An 18,657-nucleotide genomic window follows, 5' to 3' on the forward strand; every position below is an offset into this window, starting at 1 on the left:
CTTACGCCCTCTGACAGTCGCCGCCCACTCATTCATTCTGCACGTCTGGGACATCCCAAAGCAGTGTAGATGTGAGGGGTGGGAAAACGCAACCGTCAAAGAGGCAACGCAGCACCCAGGTCAGAGAAAAGAATCTTTTCTGAGCCAGAAAACTGGGCAACAAAAAAGCTCAACAGGAGCGAACCCAGGAAAACAAACAAGAAATAAACCCCAACAGGAGGAGACCGATATAAACTGCCCTGTCTCCCCTAAAGCACTGCCGCACTCAAAACTTTGCGGCCAAAAGAGGTATCTGCCGATGCCAACACATCAAGTTTGTAAAACTTCGTAAAGGTATGCACAGACGACCAGGTCGCCGCCTTGCACGCTCACTGACGCCTCATTGCGGAAGGCCCAAGATGCACTAATCGCTCTGGTAGAGTGCGCTTTGACAGCGAAAGGCGGAACCTGATCCCTAATCGAATAGGCCTGCACAATCATCTGCCTGATCAATTTTGAAATGGTTGCCGCAGACGCAGCCTTACCCTTCCGAGATCACTCGGGAAGGATAAAAAGGCAATCCAACTTCCTGAAGGATTCTGTAGATGACAGGTAGACCATGATCGCCCGGGCCACATTCAAGGAATGCAAGGCAAACTCCCTAGGATGCTTAGGCTTCGCAACAAAGCGAAGGCAACAGAATGTCCTCATTGAGGTGGAAGTCTGAAACCACCTTCGGAAGGAAGGATTGATGAGGTCGCAAGACCACTTTATCCCTATGAATAACCAGGTAGGGTGAGCGGCAAGACATGGCCGCCAACTCCGACACTCTGCGAGCAGACGTGATTGCCACCAGAAAGGAACCTTCCGTGACAGCACAGGCAGAGGAATCTCTCGGATGTTCTCAAAAGGAGGTCATTGTAAAATGGACAAAACCAGATTTAGGTCCCAAGGGGGCCCTCCTTGGAGGAGCCAGGTGACACACCCCTTGAATAAAGGTGCGGCTCAAGGAATTAGACGCCAAGGGGCGCTGAAACAGAATGGCCAGCGCAGACAACTGGCCCTTAATCGTGGTCAGCGCCAGACGCTGATCCACACCGTTTTGCAGGAAAGCCAACGCCCTCGCCAGGTACGATAATAAATCTTACCAGAGGAGGCCTTCCTAGCTTTGAGTAAGGTAGGAATGACTGCCGACGAGAGACTCTGTCTCTCAAGCCTTAGCTTTCAACAGCCACGCCGTCAAAGCCAGCGACTGTAAAGCAGGATGGAAGAGCGGCCCTTGAGACAGAAGATCGTCTCATAGCGGAAGCCGCCAGGGAGGCTCAACGACCATTTGATGTCCGCGTACCAAGACAGACGCCAGTCTGGGGCCACCAGAATCACCAACATCCGTTCCGAAACCAACCTGCGGAGGAACCTGGACAACAATTTAATAGGGGGAAATGCATAAATCAGTCGATACCGATGCCAAGGCACCACAAACGCGTCCTTGGCGTCCGCGCGTTCGAGCCACGAACCTTTCCACAGTTTTGTTGAGACGAAACGCAAACAGATCCACATCCGGGGACCCCCATCATGCACACAGAATGTGAAACACCTCCTGGTGCAGGGACCATTTCCCCTGGTACAGGGTCAGGCGACTCAGATAGTCCACCTGCCAGTCTTGACCCAGGACAGAATCTCAGCCACTTCCTTGGCCGCCTGGGCACTCCTGGTGCCCCCTTGGTGATTGATGTAAGCCACCGCCGTGGCGTTGTCCGTCTGCACACGCACTGGGCAGCCCTGAAGCCGAGCCGACCAACGGAGCAAACAGAGCCTGATCGCCCGCAGCTCCAAGACATTTATCAGTAAGGAGGACTCCCCCTCCGACCAAGTGCCCTGGGCAAACAACTTGCCCAGAACTTCACCCCAGCCCGACCGTGGTGACCACAGTCCACAGCAACGGCCGGAAGGACTTGCCTCGCGTCAGAGCCGGAGACTGGAGCCACCACAAGAGATCCGAACTCACTTGGGGGCTCCTCCTTTCCAAAGACTGAGGATCCCACCTGACCAGAATCTCCGCTCGAAGAGTGAGCAAATGGGATCGCCTCGAAAGTCGACACCATCAGGCCCAAGGACCGCATGCAGATCCGAAGAGAGGAGAGCTCATTGTCCCTGAGGGACCTGACCTCGCCCTGCAGGGTCCGGAGCTTGTCCTCCAGAAGAAAGACCTTTGCCTGGGCGGAGTCCAGAATCCTGGAGCTTCTGGACCGTGACCGACAGATTGCGTAACAGGGTGGCACTGGAGCTCGACCTTAGTAGGAGATTATCCAGATAACCGAGGATTGCAATCCCTTGTACCCTTAACAAGGCTAGTACAGGAGCCAAAACCTTTGTGAACACCCTTGGAGCCGAAGCGAGGCCGAAAGGCAACGCCACAAACTGATAATGCTCCTCTGCGATTGCGAAGCAGAGGTACCTCTGATGACCCTCGTAGATAGGGGTGTGTAGATAAGCATCCTTGAGATCAAGGGAAGCCAAGAAATCCCCTGGATTCAGGGATGCCACCACTGACCGTAGGGACGCCAACCGGAACTTCTGAACCCGCACAAAGCGGTTCAGGAACTTCAAGTCCAGAACTGAACACACCTTGCTCTCCTTTCTGGGCACTGTGAGCAGATTGGAATAAAAACCCCGAAATCTGTCCTGCTGTGGAACCGGCCCGACCACTCCTTGGGCGAGTAGATCCTGAACCGCCCGTTTGAGATCCCGGAAACTATAGGGAGTCAAATGAAGATTTGAGGAAAAGAACCTGTCTGCGGGGTGAGACCAAAATTTGATCTTGTACCCTGAACGAATTAGTTATTGAACCCACCTGTCCTGAACCTTGGAAAGCCAGGGCTCGAGAAAACAACGCTGACGTCCCCCCACCCCAAAAACGGGTGAGGGCGTCCCTTAAGGATGAAGCGAGTCGCTGTGCCAGCGTGGTCGGCTTTGGACTTACCCGCCCAAGGCTTCTTATGGCCACTAGGGGCCTTGAAGGACTTCCCTTTGTCCTGTGCCCCGAAGGCACGAAAGGACCCCCGGTTAGGTTTAAAAGAAGGACCCCGCTTGGCGCGGGACGATTTCCTCCTAGCCACCTGGGGCAAAAGAGTGCTCCAGCCCCCAGTGAGCCCTTTGATCAGCTCATCCAGAGAGTCCTCAAAAAGACGACTTCCCACATAAGGGATGTCAGACCGTGTCTTTTTTGAAGGTTGGTCGGCCGACCAGCTTTTCAACCAAATAATGCGGCGGACTGCAATCGCGACCGCTGACAGCCGTGTGACTAAGGGAGCCTCATCCAAGGCCACGTCACACAGGTACATCATGGCCTGGGCCATTTGATCCAACATCTCCAGCACAGCAGAAGAGGCGGAGTCAGCAATTAGAATGCGCCCAAGCGCCTTGGCCCACTCCGCAATAGCCTGAGAAACCATTACCAAAGTGAACACGGGCTTCAGCAAGGAACCCGCCACCAGATACATGAGGCGGGAAAGCGTCTCCACCCGCCTATCCGCCGGGTCCTAAAACACCAGGGAATCCTCTACGGCATTAAAGTGGACTTATTTAATCTGGAAACAGTGTGGTCCACCTTAGGAGCCACAGTCCAGCGAGAATCCACCGAATCCGCAAAGGGGTAACGGTACTTAAATCTCTTGGGGACCACTAGCATATGCTTGATGCGACGCCATTGGTCATTCACTGTTTCTTGAAACTCCTCGGGACAAGGAGATTTTTGGGCCTTGCGGGTCCTGAAGGAAACACGCTTACCCAACAGGGGGGGGTCATCATCCAAATTCAACGTCTCCTTAACGGAGCTGATAAGTGCGTCCACCGTAGCGCGGTCCCGAGCTGTCCCAGAGGACTAATCCTCCTCCTCCACATCAGACAGAGGACAGGGATCCCTTGGGGGGGACATTGCTTATAGACTGACTACAGTGAATACCACAAGAGCACTTTTTTTTTCTTTTTCTTTGCACCTGGATGGACATTAACCGGACTGTGTGTGTATGTATATATATATATATATATATATATATATATATATATATATATATATGTGTGTGTGTGTATGTATATGTGTATATATATATATATATAATATAATTAAGGTCACCAGTGAATCTGTGCACATGGAATATATAGTCGGAATCTAAATTTTTTTGCATAGATTTTGGATTTTAAATCTAGTGTAGTTGTTACACTTTATGTGAAATTTTTTATATTTTTTTTTGCACAGTCGATTTGCATCGCAATCTGCAAATTTCATGTGTATGCCTGATTTGGCATATAGATTTTTTTTTTTTTTTTTTACCCTCCGCTTTTTTTACCAAACACATTGGTTGAGAGAGCACACTTTTTATTATTTCTGTAGTGTTTTTGTAGTAGTCTATTCAGCTACTTTCTGTGCAGCAGTCTCAATATTAATAGCAAAGCGCGAGTTCCAGCAATTTTGAACTTGGTTACATACAGTATTTGTATAAGCTGTTGTATTCCAGCACAAGTATGTCTTAATTCTATTGCAGCTACAAGGGTCCCTTCAATCACCCAGATAGTGGCTTCTATTTTTAGTGAAAAAGATAATCAACGGGTTACATCAATAGCCAAATACTATCCTCAACATGAGAATTAAAAGCAGCAGCACTACAAATAAATTAAGGCATGTTCAGGTTATCACGGCCAATATCGCATCAACCAGAAGGAGGCACAGAATCCCACCACCTAATATTCTTAGTAGAAGGCATCTAATGGGCAGAGAAAAGGGGGGGGGGGGAGAAAAGGGGGGGGGGCACATTTTTGCAGCTGGTTTTTCTTTTCAGGACCCAGGAAAGGGAATATAGCTGCAAAAAATACTGTTGCTAGGTGGGTAGAGGAGCTATTGCAATATCCTATCAGTTGCAACCACTGAAACCCCTCAAGGGCATCAGCACTTATCCTACTGGGGCTTGGGTCTCACCAGAACATATGATCCCCCAGAGGAGGATCAAAGACGCTTAGAGATAACCTCTGAGGGAAAGCCCCAGCTCACTCGCAAGTGGATCATAGCTGTCCAGATAAGTTCAACCTTCCGGATCAAAGAGATATGTATATCAAAAGTAAGGAGGAGAGCTCAAAGTACGTTACTGTAATCATGTAAAAAAAAAAAAAGTATTGCACTTAGAGACTGAGTAACTATTCAAAGTAAAACGAACATCCCAGACACGGCCGTGGCACTAATTGATCTGCGTGTGCGTGCTGATGTCACACTGCTAGTTCTGCCCAACACGTTTCCCCTTAGTAGGCATCATCTGGGATTAGAGGCCATATATGTAACCCATCAGGTGCTAAAGAGGTGTGATTACTGTGGGGTTTAGCTTCAGAGAGCTTGCAAATAATCCACACATCAAGTGGGTTAAGGAACTATCTGCTCATGTTTATTAGAGCTGCAACAAAACACAACCCGAAACAAGAGGTTGCCTTGCAGGGGTAATAAACAGTCATAAACGGAATTCAACAGAAAAAAAAACTTATTAAGCCTATTCTTGAAAAAATATATTTTTTTAAATTCTGCTATAAAAACCTACTGTATCCCATAAAAAAATAAAATAAAATGTCTTCATAAATTTAGGCAAATATGTACTCTTCTACATACATTTGGTAAATCAATCCAATATACCCCAATAAGGGTATATTGGATTGATTTACGCAAAAGATTTACACAAAAGTTAAAGCATTTACAAACTATAAGACACCAGAATTTTTATTTATTTTTAATACTAGTAATGGCGGTAATCAGCGACTTATAGTGGGACTGCGATATTGTGGTGGACAGTCCGACACTATGTAACTGATACTTTTGGGAACCAGTGACACCAGTACAGTGATCATTGCTAAAAAATATGCACTAAAATGTACTAATGACACTGGCTGGGAAATTAGTTAGACATCTAGGGCGATCAAATGGATAAAATGTGTGTCTAACCAGTGTTTGTGTTTACGATGTGTGCTGCTTTTACTAAGGGAGGTGATAGATTTTATTCCCTGCTATGCAGGGACACAACATCCATCACGTTCCCCCTATCAGAACGGAGCTCTGCCTTGTTTATTCTGTTCTGCGTCTCTCCTTGCCGATCAGCGGGTGCCAGCGGACATCTATTGGCTGGCATCAGCTTAATGGCTTGAGCTGTGTCAAATCACAGCACAGCTGCGGCACTGGCACGCCTCCTATGTGATCTGGTGCTGGAGAGCCGCTGTGCAACCAAGTTATGCGGCCAGCAAGCGGTAAGGCCCTGTTCACATTTGGGCGATTTTCTGCTCTAAGCCTCAGCTCTAAAAATGCCCAACAAGACAAAATCCATTTATTTCCATGGCCCCTGTTCACATTTGAGCGTTCTGTCGCCTTAAGCAAAACGCCTGCCGCTCATAAAAGTACACGAGCTTCTTTTTTGGCAGATTACAGGTGTTTTTATTTATTTTTTTCATTGGTCACTTGTCAACCTAAAAACGCCTGTAAAAACGCCAGAAAAAAATATGCCTGGTGAACGTAGCCTTAAACATGTATGCAAGCAAACAATCCCTGTTTTTGTGCAACGTTTTCTAGAAAGGGTGAATAGCACCGCGCAAGAGGGTTCATTCAGATTTTACCCTTTTAGCCATGTGCATGTATTTTAACAAGTTTTATTTCAATAAAATAGCTGTTTGAGGTCTGCAATCTCTTGTCTTTTCTTTAATAGGACATCAATATTGGAGAGACTGATGACCAGTATGACTCTCGGCCATGGGTGCAACATCCTTATACACATGGAAGAAATTTATTGCACTTAAACGATTATCACATGAAGATTGGATGGCGTATGGGACTGGTATCATCATTTTGAATATGCACTTTTTTCTTTGGGATATATTTTTCAAGGACCAAATCTGCTATATTATACTGATTCACATTGTTTTCTGATGTTTTTGTTACATTGCACATTTTTTTTGCACAGATAGAATTTTTAGAATACATATAAATTTTGTTTAGAGTATCCTTTAGGGAGAGGATTAAGACAGGGGCGACGTGACTTGCTGGGGCGACCTCGGCGTGACATGCACGGACTTCATATCATTGAAGTCAATGCAAGTCGCCTCCAGGTTGCCCCAAAGTAGTACAGGACCCTTTTTCTAAGTCGGAGTGACTTGTGTCGCTCCTATTAGAACGGGTCCTGTGCTAATCAATGGCAGGCAACCCACCGCGACTTATCAGGCGACCAAGTCCCCTGACAAGTCGCGCTAGTGTGAATGGGGTCTTAATTACAGAGTGGTTAACCAACTCTTCTAGGTACATGCATTTTATTAGCATAGCAGGGCAATTGCACTTTTTGTAGTAGCTGCTCTGAAAAATTTCCCTTTCTTCTTTTTGCACTATTAATAGCGCAGAGTTATTTTGACATTGTATGAGAAAAGAGTTGTCGAGTGTTTAATAGTTTTTGTATTAAACATACTTTTAACACTTTCCCGCCAGGCCTATAAACAAATGGTGGCTGGTTGGGAGTTTCATTCTGGGTGGATGTCCTCCCCAAAACACGCCCCATGTGCCACGTTGCAGTGTGATCTGTTACCCACTGTGTCCGCAGACATGGTACCATGTGATCGTTGTGCCCAATCATAGCAGATCACATGACATTTGTACACAATAAATGGTTTCCATTCATGCCATTTTCTGTGTACTATTATGTTAATCTCTGTGATTGGTCACAGTGATCACATAGTACAGACAGGGCCAATCACAACCCCTCAGACTAAATAGTGTTTATTCATAAAAATTGGTTGTTTAGAACAGTGAAATTCACTGCTATAAGCAATAATAGTGTATAATGAAAAAAAATAATAAAAATCCTGATTACTGCCCCAGTGTTACCACGGTAACATTGTATTGCTCTGGTCACATGTAAAAAAATAAAAAAATAAATAAAATTATATATATATATATATATATATATATATATATATATATATATATATATATATATATATATATATACACACACACACACACACACCCCCTGTCACCAGATAGTGTCCCTGATCACTGCCAAACCAGTTATAGGACGATGCTGTACTGGCCTGGTGACAAGCAGGGGGAGCAGGTGTGTTAAATTTAGTGTTATCGCTCCCAATCTCTCATACTGGTCACTGGAACATGGCACAGAACTCTGAGGATCTAAATATATATATATTGTTGCTCTACATAAAGATGGCTTAGGCTATGGGAAAATTGCCAAACCCTGAAACTGAGCTGCAGCACGGTGGCCAAGACCAGAGGTTTAACAGGACAGGTTCCAACTCAGAACAGGTCTCGCTATGGTCGACCAAAGAAGTGGAGTGCACGTGCTCAGTGTCATATCTAGAGGTTGTCTTTGGGAAATCTACATATGAGTGCTGCCAGCATCGCTGCAGAGGTTGAAGGGATGAGGTATCAGCCTGTCAGATCTGATGATTGGTCTGCATGGCTGTCGTCCCAGAAGGAAGCCTCGTTTAAAGATAATGCCCGCAAACAGTTTGTTGAAGACAAGCAGACAAAGGACATGGATTACTGGAACCATGTTCTGTGGTCTGAGGAGACCAAGATAAACTTATCTGGTTCAATGACGTCAAGTGTGTGTGGAGGCAACCAGGCATGGTGGTGGGAGTGTCATGGTCTGGGGCTGCATGAGTGCTGCCGGCACTGGGGAGCTACAGTTCATTGAGGGAACCATGCATGTCAACATGTACTGTGACATACTGAAGCAGAGCATGATCCCCCTCCCTTCGGAGAATGGGCCTCAGGGCAGTATTCCAACACGATAACGACCCCAAAGACCATACCTAAAACCTATTGAGCATCTGTGGGGCATCCTCAAATGGAAGGTGGAGGAGCGCAAGACCTCTAACATCCACCAGCTCCGTCATGTCATCATGGAGTGGTGGAGGAGTACTGAAGTGGCAACCTGTGAAGCTCTGGTGAACTCCTTGCCCAAGAGGGTTAAGGCAGTGCAAGAAAATAATGGTGGCCACACAAAATGTTGAAACTTTGGGCCCAATTAGGACATTTACACTTGGGGGTGTACTCACTTTTGTTGCCAGCAGTTGACATTAATGGCTGTGTGTTGAGTTATTTTGAGGGGACAACAAATTGACACTGTTATACAAGCTGTACACTCACTACTTTACATTGTAGCAAAGTGTAATTTCTTCAGTGTTGTCACATGAAAAGATATAATAAAATATTTACAAAAGTGTGAGGGTTGTACTCACTTTTGTGAGATACTGTATATTTAAAATAAAGGGATACATTTTCAGTATTACACCAATCAAAACATTAGGGACACCCACCCAATATTAAGTAGGTCCCCTATTCTTGCCAAAAATACCCTGAAATGTTGAGGCATGGATTTCACTAGACCTCTGAAGGTATGCTGTGTTATCTGGCTCAAAGCTGTTAGTAGCAGAACACTGCCTCCACTGGGTGCCTTCTTCCTGTAGTGCATCCTGGCGCAATCTCTTCCCTAGGTAAACACACATGCACCCGGCCATTCACATAATGGGGAAAAAAAAAAAAAAAAAAAAAACACAATTCTGCTCAGTGGTCTGGGTCTGATACACACACATGCTCACTATAGGTGCTTTTGACTGTGGACAGGGATCAGCTTTTGCACCCTGAAGGGTGTGTGGCTATGCAGCTCTGTACGCAACAAAATGGGATGCACTGTGTTCTGACACCTTTCTATCGGAACCAGCACTAACTTTTTCCAACAACTTGAGCTATAGTAGCTCTATTGGTTCGAACAACACGGGCCAGCCTTCGCTCTCCCACATGCATCAATGAGCCTTGGCTTCGCATGACTGTCATCGGTTTTGCTTTTTTGGACCACATTTGGTTGGTCCTGATCACTGCAGTCAGGGAACATCCAAAAAGCTGCTCTGACCCAGTCGTCTAGCAATTACAATTTGGCCCTCATCAAAGGCGTACAAATACTTAAGCTTGCCTATTTTTTTCTTTTTTCAACACAGCAACTTCAGGGACAACATTTCCACTTTGTTTCTGGATGTATCCCACCCAATTTTAGATGCCACTTGAACAAGACAATTAATGTTATTCACTTTGTCAGTGGTCATTAATGTTAGGGCTCATCGGTGTATGTCTCCTCTTGATATCCTGAAAGTCAGAGTGTTTATAAATACATATCTTTATTAATTTTGGTGATGGTACCCTATTATCAGGATTATTCGTCCTATGTTAATATTACAGGTGGGAGTACTCAACTTATTTCAGAGAGGAAGATATTGCACACTTAAAGTCAGAATAAAAAGCCTGAGAGATCCATCTATGACTTGGGATAGAACCACTGAACCAAAAGGAAAAATTGATGTATCAAGTTAGGGAAAGAATTTCTATGGAGTTTTCCACTCTATTGAAAACACTGTACTAGTAACTAGAACTTTTAACTTAAGGAGAAGAAAATACAAAAAGGGACAGCACAAAAAGGGAGTATGTGAATGGAATTCCCAATCATTTCCAGAAATCCTAAATCTTTGTCCAAAGTCCCTGCATCATCTATACACACCTACCTAGGTTCTAACTTGCAGTCAAGGACAGTATCCCTCACCCTATGGTTATTGTTCTACAAGCCCTGATGAAGGGGGATTGTTGAGTGACAAAACTCGTTGGCTTCTGCTGCAGTATAAAATCTTACATTAACTGTATGAACTAGTGTGCCCTCCCACCCACCTTTTAAAATCATTTAGTTAAAGGGATAAATGGGACAGTGGACTCCACTCACAGACCCAGATCGTGTGGTATTTGGGAGTTTTCCCAAATATCGCATTTAATCCTGAAAATGTAAATTCACTACTACTGCTTTATGCGGTATTTACTGCATAACGCAAAATCGCTCGATAAATACCACATAAAACTGGAGTGAAAGTCAATTTACAAAAAAAAAAAAAAAAATAAAATTTAAAAAATGCATACGGTAAATAAGGAGTGGTCCCGGCATGTGATATTTAGGAACCGACAGCTGCCGGCATCCTTAGCAACCATTAACAACCTGGTTGTTAAGGAGCGGGCAGCTGCCACGTGATTTTAAATGATCACCTTGTAAAACAGCCCATTCAGTTTAAAATGGAAATAAAAGGCAATACATTTTTGTATAGATCTAAAACAATATATAAAAAAAAAGAAAGTATCACATTCCCTCTGTTTTCAGTTGCAACACAGCTGGAGGGAGCAGAAGCAGCAGCACACTAAGCTTGCCAGTGAATGGCTGTGCAGCGTGGGGGTCAGGACAAGTTTGATCATTGGAGGAGAGCAGGCCGAGTTCCCAGCACAGCTAGAGAAATTACCACAATGTTCTTATTAGTGTGGTCAGTTTTTAATAGGAAAGCAAGGGGACTAGCAGGAATACCAGGGACTTTAGATAAAGCAATACCAAGACAACAGGATACTTTCTTATACAAGTACATGGTACAACAGGCACTTATCAGGAATACGAAGCGTTGGGGTAACACACTTTAACCACTTGCTTCCCAAGCCTATTCTGACACCTCTCTCCTACATAAAAAAAAAAAAAAAAAAAAAGCCTGCTTAGCTTTTAGGAACAGGGACTGCTGTAGGTGCAGCTACATTATACGGTATTCCCTGACCACTTATACAGAGGCAACCATTGGAGCAGCATGGCGGGTGTTGCATTTTTTTGTCACATGGTATTTACGCAGTGGATTTTCAAATGCAATTAAAAAAAATACACATTAATAAATTTTAGCTAGCACAACACTATATAATACCAACTTCTTTGGTAAAATAAAAAAGATGATGTTACCGCAAGTAAATAGATACCAAACATGTCACGCATGGAATGGCGACAAACTACGGTACTTTAAATAATCCATAGGTGACGTTTTAAAAGCCTTTGCAAGTTACCAGTTTAGATTTACACAGGTCTGGTGCTAGAATTTTTAGAAGAGCACAGGGGGACGGGGTGCTTTAAAACATTTTCTTTAATTTTATTTTTATACGGTTTCTTTAAAAAAAAAAAAATATGACACCCGGATCATGGTTGTGGCTTCAACCATGATTCTGATATAACCGCTTCCCTACCACAACCATACATATACTGTGGGTGGTAGGGAAATGGTTAATCCGACAGGTTTGTGTACACATGTGCAGCGCTGTAAGGAAACATGCTACGGCCAGGGGAAAAAGCTTTGCCGTAAAAGAGTATTTGTTCAACAAAAAGGGGTTGCCTACATATTGGAATGCCCATGCGAGCTCCAATATGAGGGATGCATATCTAGAAAATGTAATACTAGGATGAGAGAACATGTACATCATATAAAAAAAAAAAAGATTTCCAAAAACCTCGACTTCAGACATTTTAAACTGGCTTATAAAAGGATTCACAAGGACTAAAATTCTGGGTTATAGAGAAAGTCACAAAACACTGCAGGGGTGGTGATTTTGTTAGACAATTGAGTAGGTGAGAATCCTGGTGGATTTATCAGACAAACGTGTTAATCCTAGAGGGTATAAACATTAAGCTTGATCTCAATTGTTTTATTAGTGATTAATAATTTTTAGTGATGATTTTAGTTAGGTAATTATGTAGGTTATTTTTGTATTCTACATCTTTAGAGAGATTTTTCTGTTTCAAGTATTTTATTGAATAATGAAATGAGTAACAACGAGATATTTTTAACATATTTTACTGGAAGTCGTTTAGTTTCCCACATTTATGGCCATATCACCCTGAATGTTCCAGAGCTGATCATCTGATTTCAGGGGCTAAACAGGGTCAGGCCTGGGTAGTACTTGGATAGGAGACCTCCTGGGAACAATAATTGTCATAAGCTTAAAGTGTTTGCTACACTAAAAAAATATAAAAAAAAATCCCCTAAAGCATGAACAGCAGCACAGTGCTTGTGCTGTGTAATTTGGCTCCTTAGCTAAAAAACCTGGCTGATCCTGTCTGGCTATGTTCTCCCCCTGTAAACTGACCACGGTTTATCATGGCCGCAGCCGTCCAGCACTCTCCCTCCTGATTGACTAAAAAACAGCCTTGGCGCCATTGGCTCCCGCAGCAGTCAAATTCAGTTAGCCAATAAGGAGCGAGAGGGGGCAGGGTCTGAATTGACACACGGAGCTGCAGCTTGGCTCGGGTGCCCCCATTTCAAGCTGCTTGCTGGGGTGGGGGGGCACTCGACAGCAGGGAGGGGCTAGAAGAAGCGAAAAGGGACCCGAGAAGTGGAGGATACAGGCTTCTCTGTGCAAAACCAACTGCACAGAGAAGGCAAGTATAACATGTTAGTTTATTTTTTAAATTAGACTTTACAATCACTTTAATGAACACAGACAGCGATCCGTAAGGATTGCTTCTCTGTTAACTGATCATTCGCACATAGAAAAATTAACTCTAGGTCTTCAGTTCCTTTCTCTGTCTCAAAAAAAAAAAAAAAAAAAAACGAACACATCATTTAAACCTCTGATATCTCACCAAAGCACACCCCCCACCCCCAAAATATAACAAAAACATAGTAAAGCCTTGTTCACATAGCGCATACTACAGAAGACGCCTCAGTGAGGCCGTGTTTACCTGCATGGGGATGCTAGGTGTTCCGTGCTTCCCCTTGCAGGCAGTTCCATTGATGTACCATCAGTAAAAGTGACAGAACCGTATTATTTTAGTTTTTTATTCCCCCCCCCCCCACATATTTGTACACTAACTTCAGGCTTCTGCTAGAAAGCTGAACATGGAAGAGGAACTTCATCTTTCAGCAGGACAATGACCCAAAGCATATATCCAAGAAATGGCTTCACCAGAAGAAGATTAAAGTTTTGGAATGGCCTAGCCAGAGCCCAGACCTGATCGGATACAAATTCTGTGGGGTGACCTGAAGAGGGCTGTACACAAGAGATGCCCTCGCATTCTGACTGATTTGGAGTGTTTTTGTAAAGGAGAGTGGGCAAATATTGCCAAGTCAAGATGTGCCATGCTAATAGACACATACCTAAAAAGACAGTGCTGTAATAAAATCAAAACTTCCTTTAATTATTAGTTTAAGGGTGTGCACACTTATGCAACCATATTTTATTTGTATTTCCCTCCACCTAAGAGATTTCAGTAGGGATGCACCGAAATGAAAATTCTGGGCCGAAACCGCAGGATGACCTTGGCCGAAAACGACTTTTTTCCCCCAGATGATTTTAAAATAGATAGAACAGGGGCATACGACAGAAACAGGCAGCGATGTACACTTGTAGCTAGTATGTAGTATATGTATTGTGACGGGTTGGCAAGTGATTAATTTAATTAGCAATGATATTTGTATTATGCAGCATGAGGGAGTTAATGTATTGCCACTGCTGGTCACGGATGCATTAGTGACCGACCAGTGGTACTTAACCCCTTTGTGCTGCATTAGTGCAACCAGTATCAGTGTTAATTAACACTGGTTGCACTGATACTGGTTGCACTAATGTAGCACAAAGGGGTTAATTAACTGCCACTGGTCGGTCACTAATGCATCAGTGACCAGCAGTGGCAATACATTAACCCCCTCATGCTGCATAATACAAATATCATTGGTAGAGGATCATTAGTATAGTATCGCAGGGCTGCTCCACGCTATTTAAACCAGCTGTGCAAGATCAAGTCAGTAAAAGTGACAGAAGACAGCAGCACATCCAATTTCCAAAATAAAAATTGTCTTACAAACAGTTAACTGCTCAAGATTAGTGGAGTTCAGTAAACAGGTAATGGGTTTGTGAAACTTCTAACCTGAACCAACAGTAAATCCTCCAAAAATAAAATAAAAAACCCATGCAGCACACACAGAGCTCAAACTAGCTGAATGGAAGCTGAAATGGTTAACGGTCATGTGTTCCTGCAGCATCTTCTTATCAGTGTGTCAGGCAATGTACAGCTCAGGGAGATAAAACATAAGGAGTGAGGGGAGAGGAGGCTGATCGGTAACCTGCACAATGCCTGAATACACAGATATCTGGAACACACTGCAGCCCACCAGCATTCCATGTGACATTGCTCTAATTCTAGTCATACCTTCTTCTTGCCGTGCAGCTATCTCCTGGTGCTCTCAGTCAAATGTGGCGGGCTGGAGAGGGGCGGGGGATGAATGTTTTACTGCATGCTGACTGGCTGTGGATGGAAGGGAGGAGGAGCTCCACATTTTAGCCCGCCCATCCCGGACATCAGAGCACCGATCTGACAGCTCTGCTCTCTCGCTGACTCACTGACTCTCACTGTGCTGGAAGGAGTCACACTGCAGAATGTAGTGCTACACTGTCAGCACACCGCCCCTGAATCCGGGGATAGCAGTGATAATGGACCTGGCCGGCCAATATCAGCGGCTATACATTTTCGGCATCCTTAACCCCTTATCGGCCGAAATTGGATACACACATTTTCGGCCGAAATTTCGGTGCACCTCTAGATTTCAGTTTGTTGTTTAAATGAGTTGTACAGTTTATAGGTCACATTAAGAAGGTGGAAAAAGTTCTGAAAGGATTTATCTTGGTCTCATCTTTTTTTAATCACAGAAACCTGCCATTTTAACAGGGGTGTGTAGACTTTTTACACCCACTCTGTGTATTTGAGATTATATAGAATATATTTGGTGTGTACATAGGTATGCAAGATCAGAGAAGCTGCATTTCACATATCAAATGGTCATGCAAGAGGCACTTGTGGGCTAACCTGTTAGAAGTGTTTAACTAGATAGCCACCCGGCAAAGGAAGTTATTTCTAAAGCTTGGTACACGCTGAATTTTTTTTTTCGGTAAAAAAAAAAAAAAAAAAAAAAAACTGTCAGCTCTAGTTGGAGCCGCTGTGTTCAATATGCAAAGTAGTACAGCGATTGCCATCGGCTAAGCCGTTGTGTTCTGACAGTGGTACAAAACCAGTCCCCCCCCCCCCCCCCAAGAACACTCCGATCAGCGCTCTCTGCCAATGACTATGAGCGCTGATCGGGAGCCAGCATGCATGTCCGACAGAGGCCGGACAGACCGCAGGCTGTTTTTTGTTTAACCGGTATAGGTCTACAGACATTCAGCCTGAGTGTACCCGGCTTAAGGGGTAAAATCCAGGGCGCGAGTTAAAGGTTTGTGTCAAATTGCTTTTTGGCTATAAACAATACAAGTAGTATCTAATGATGCTAGCTGAACATGAAAGTGGTCTTAAGTATTTATGGGGCACTTGTTTATGGTAAATAGCATTTTTAAAAGGGTAACTTATTTACCCAATTAATGCTATTTAGCCTTAAACAATAAGGAAATATCTGAACTTTGATTGAACTTTATGCCTGCAGCAGATCTATGCCAATAGACATTATTTGTCACACATAGTATCAAAGAAGCTAGCAAAACCAACATTTAAGTCAATGGAAGGAAGCTATATATCAAGAAAAATTGATTGCTGACGCGATTGCTGGAAGTACAGGTCTAGATTATAACACACATTATTGCATGCATGAAAGCTACCTATGTGCATATTATAGATTAGACATATATGCTGGATGGTATGTCATATCTATGCTATGACCGAAAAGGACTATATTTTAAAAGAGACTACGAAGGCTGCTGTTTATTATTTGAAAGTCCCTAGTACACTTTGTCACCTGTTCTGGGATCCAAGAAATACTCTCTCTGGTAAAGGACTAAATTGCTGTGGAAATTTATACTGGATTAGAGGAGCTTGTGTCATATTCCAGTTTCCACAAAAACGAATAACTACAATATTGTTAGTCGTCACCCATATATTTAAAAAACATTACAGAAAACAGACTGAACCCAGAAAATCTGGAATGTCCAGAGAGCAGAAGGCCCAGATGTTCCCACAGACATACCCCAATTGAAGTAGGGGGTGCGCCTGGTCATTATGCAGAAAATTTGGGACCATGTTTTGCTGGCTTCCATAGTATGATATAATTTGTATTAAAAGGGTGTAATTAAAAAAAATAGCCTAGACAGGAGCTTCAGACTCACCACGTAGGTTAGAATTGTTTGTACAATTTTTAGATTTACCACAACTAGGAACTACCTCACCATACAGTCAATTTGTAACCAATCAGGCAGGCCCTATAGATCTAGAGGAGAATGTAAAGACATAGAACGTGTGGTTATCTTTAGATAGGTAACCAGTAACTAGTGTATTCAGGTAACTAGTTTATTCAGCATCCATTCATGACCAGAAGAGTTTTGCATGTACTGAACCTTTAAGTGATTCTAAAGGTTTAAAGTTTTCTTCCACATAAACACGTTCTACTTACCTGCTCTGAGCAATGCTTTTGCACAGAGCAGTCCCAATTCTCCTCTTATTGTGTTCGCCCACTGACGCTTCTGGCCCCCTCTCCCATGTCGACTGCCTCAGACAACCAACCTGCTAGCTCTAGGTGGAACACACACAGCCAGGCATGCTCCCTCCTGAGCTGCCTGGGTGTGTCTATAGGACACATAGTTCCGGCCCGGCTCCCTTCTTCCTAGCCGTTATTGAAAGCAGTGGGAGTAGGGAGAACCGCTGCTCTCATGCATCGCTGGATCAAGATCGGGCTGAGGGGGGAGTTGTACATGCATGTCATGCATGAAGGTAAACAACATTCACCTTTAACGACCACTTTAATTTTATTTATTTGGCAGCATGCTAAATAAATGTTTTACCTAAATCTCTGAGCTTGATGATGAACTGGTCCTCCAAATCGGCGTGCTGGAGAGTGACAGAGCTGGGAAAGTAGTGCCATGTTCTTGTTCTGGTTTGGATTAGCAGCAAACTTCACTGTTATGGGTTCTGATGCACCTGGTGGTTTGTGGCCATTGAAGCTTGCAATTGCCTCTTCTGCTTCAGATCGTTTGTCAAACCTTATAAATGCAACTCCACGAGATAAACCTTCAGATAAAGAATATTAAAAATTACATGAGACTGCGATCAACAATTTAAATAGTCTAATCTTTGAAATACAACATTTGAAACATTTCTGTGTACATATTTGATAGCACAGGATAGCCATATTTTTCTCATTTTAAATCCAGGAAATCACCTACGTACGGTGGCAGGCAGTTTCCGAACATACATTAGCGGTCAAAAATTTCCTGATCACTTTTTACCCCAAAACAGAGACCCAGATGCCATCTGTACCATCTCTCTTCTCCATTGATAAACTTACTCACTTGACAGAATAGGCATTTCACATTTACCATGTGCTCTGAAAAGCTAGGGGGGTTTAGTGAATTCAGGTTTAAAGGGGTTTAGTGAATGTTAGATTATGCGCTCTAAAACCTAAGGCCCCTTTCACATGGGCTTTTCAATCAGGACCCCCTGTCAGTTTTTCAGGTGGACCAGATTGGACCATCCATTTACCCCTATGGAGCGGCGGATGTGTCCACTGATACTCGCTGCTATCCAATCCGATCCTGCCAGCCAAATCCAGATGGATGGGGGTCCTATTTTTTATCAGACTGGCAGTCCGTCTTTATCCAATCTCCCCATAGAGGAGAGCGAGCCTGCAAAGTGAGCGGAGACAGACCTGTCATCTGCCTGCTCAGCAAGGATCAGGGAAGCGATCCAGGCTGAGCAAGCAGGGTCCGTCAAAAGGATCTGCCGCGTGTGAAAGGGGCCTAATGCCCAGTGCACACGATCCGAAAATCGGACGACG

At 43.9% G+C, this 18,657-nt stretch overlaps 1 protein-coding gene across 1 annotated transcript in view; it reads right to left on the reverse strand.

Moving 5' to 3' along the window:
- Nucleotides 1–18,657, reverse strand: part of ELAVL1 (ELAV like RNA binding protein 1) — a 96,518-nt gene that overhangs the window by 15,772 nt on the left and 62,089 nt on the right. The window contains exon 4 of the mRNA XM_082243971.1: nt 17,666–17,891. Coding sequence (XP_082100097.1) covers nt 17,666–17,891 — 226 coding nt within the window. The remainder of the gene's footprint in view (nt 1–17,665; nt 17,892–18,657) is intronic.

Source organism: Pelophylax lessonae, assembly GCF_965119305.1.
Source record: "Pelophylax lessonae genome assembly, chromosome: 1".
NCBI lineage: Eukaryota > Metazoa > Chordata > Amphibia > Anura > Ranidae > Pelophylax > Pelophylax lessonae.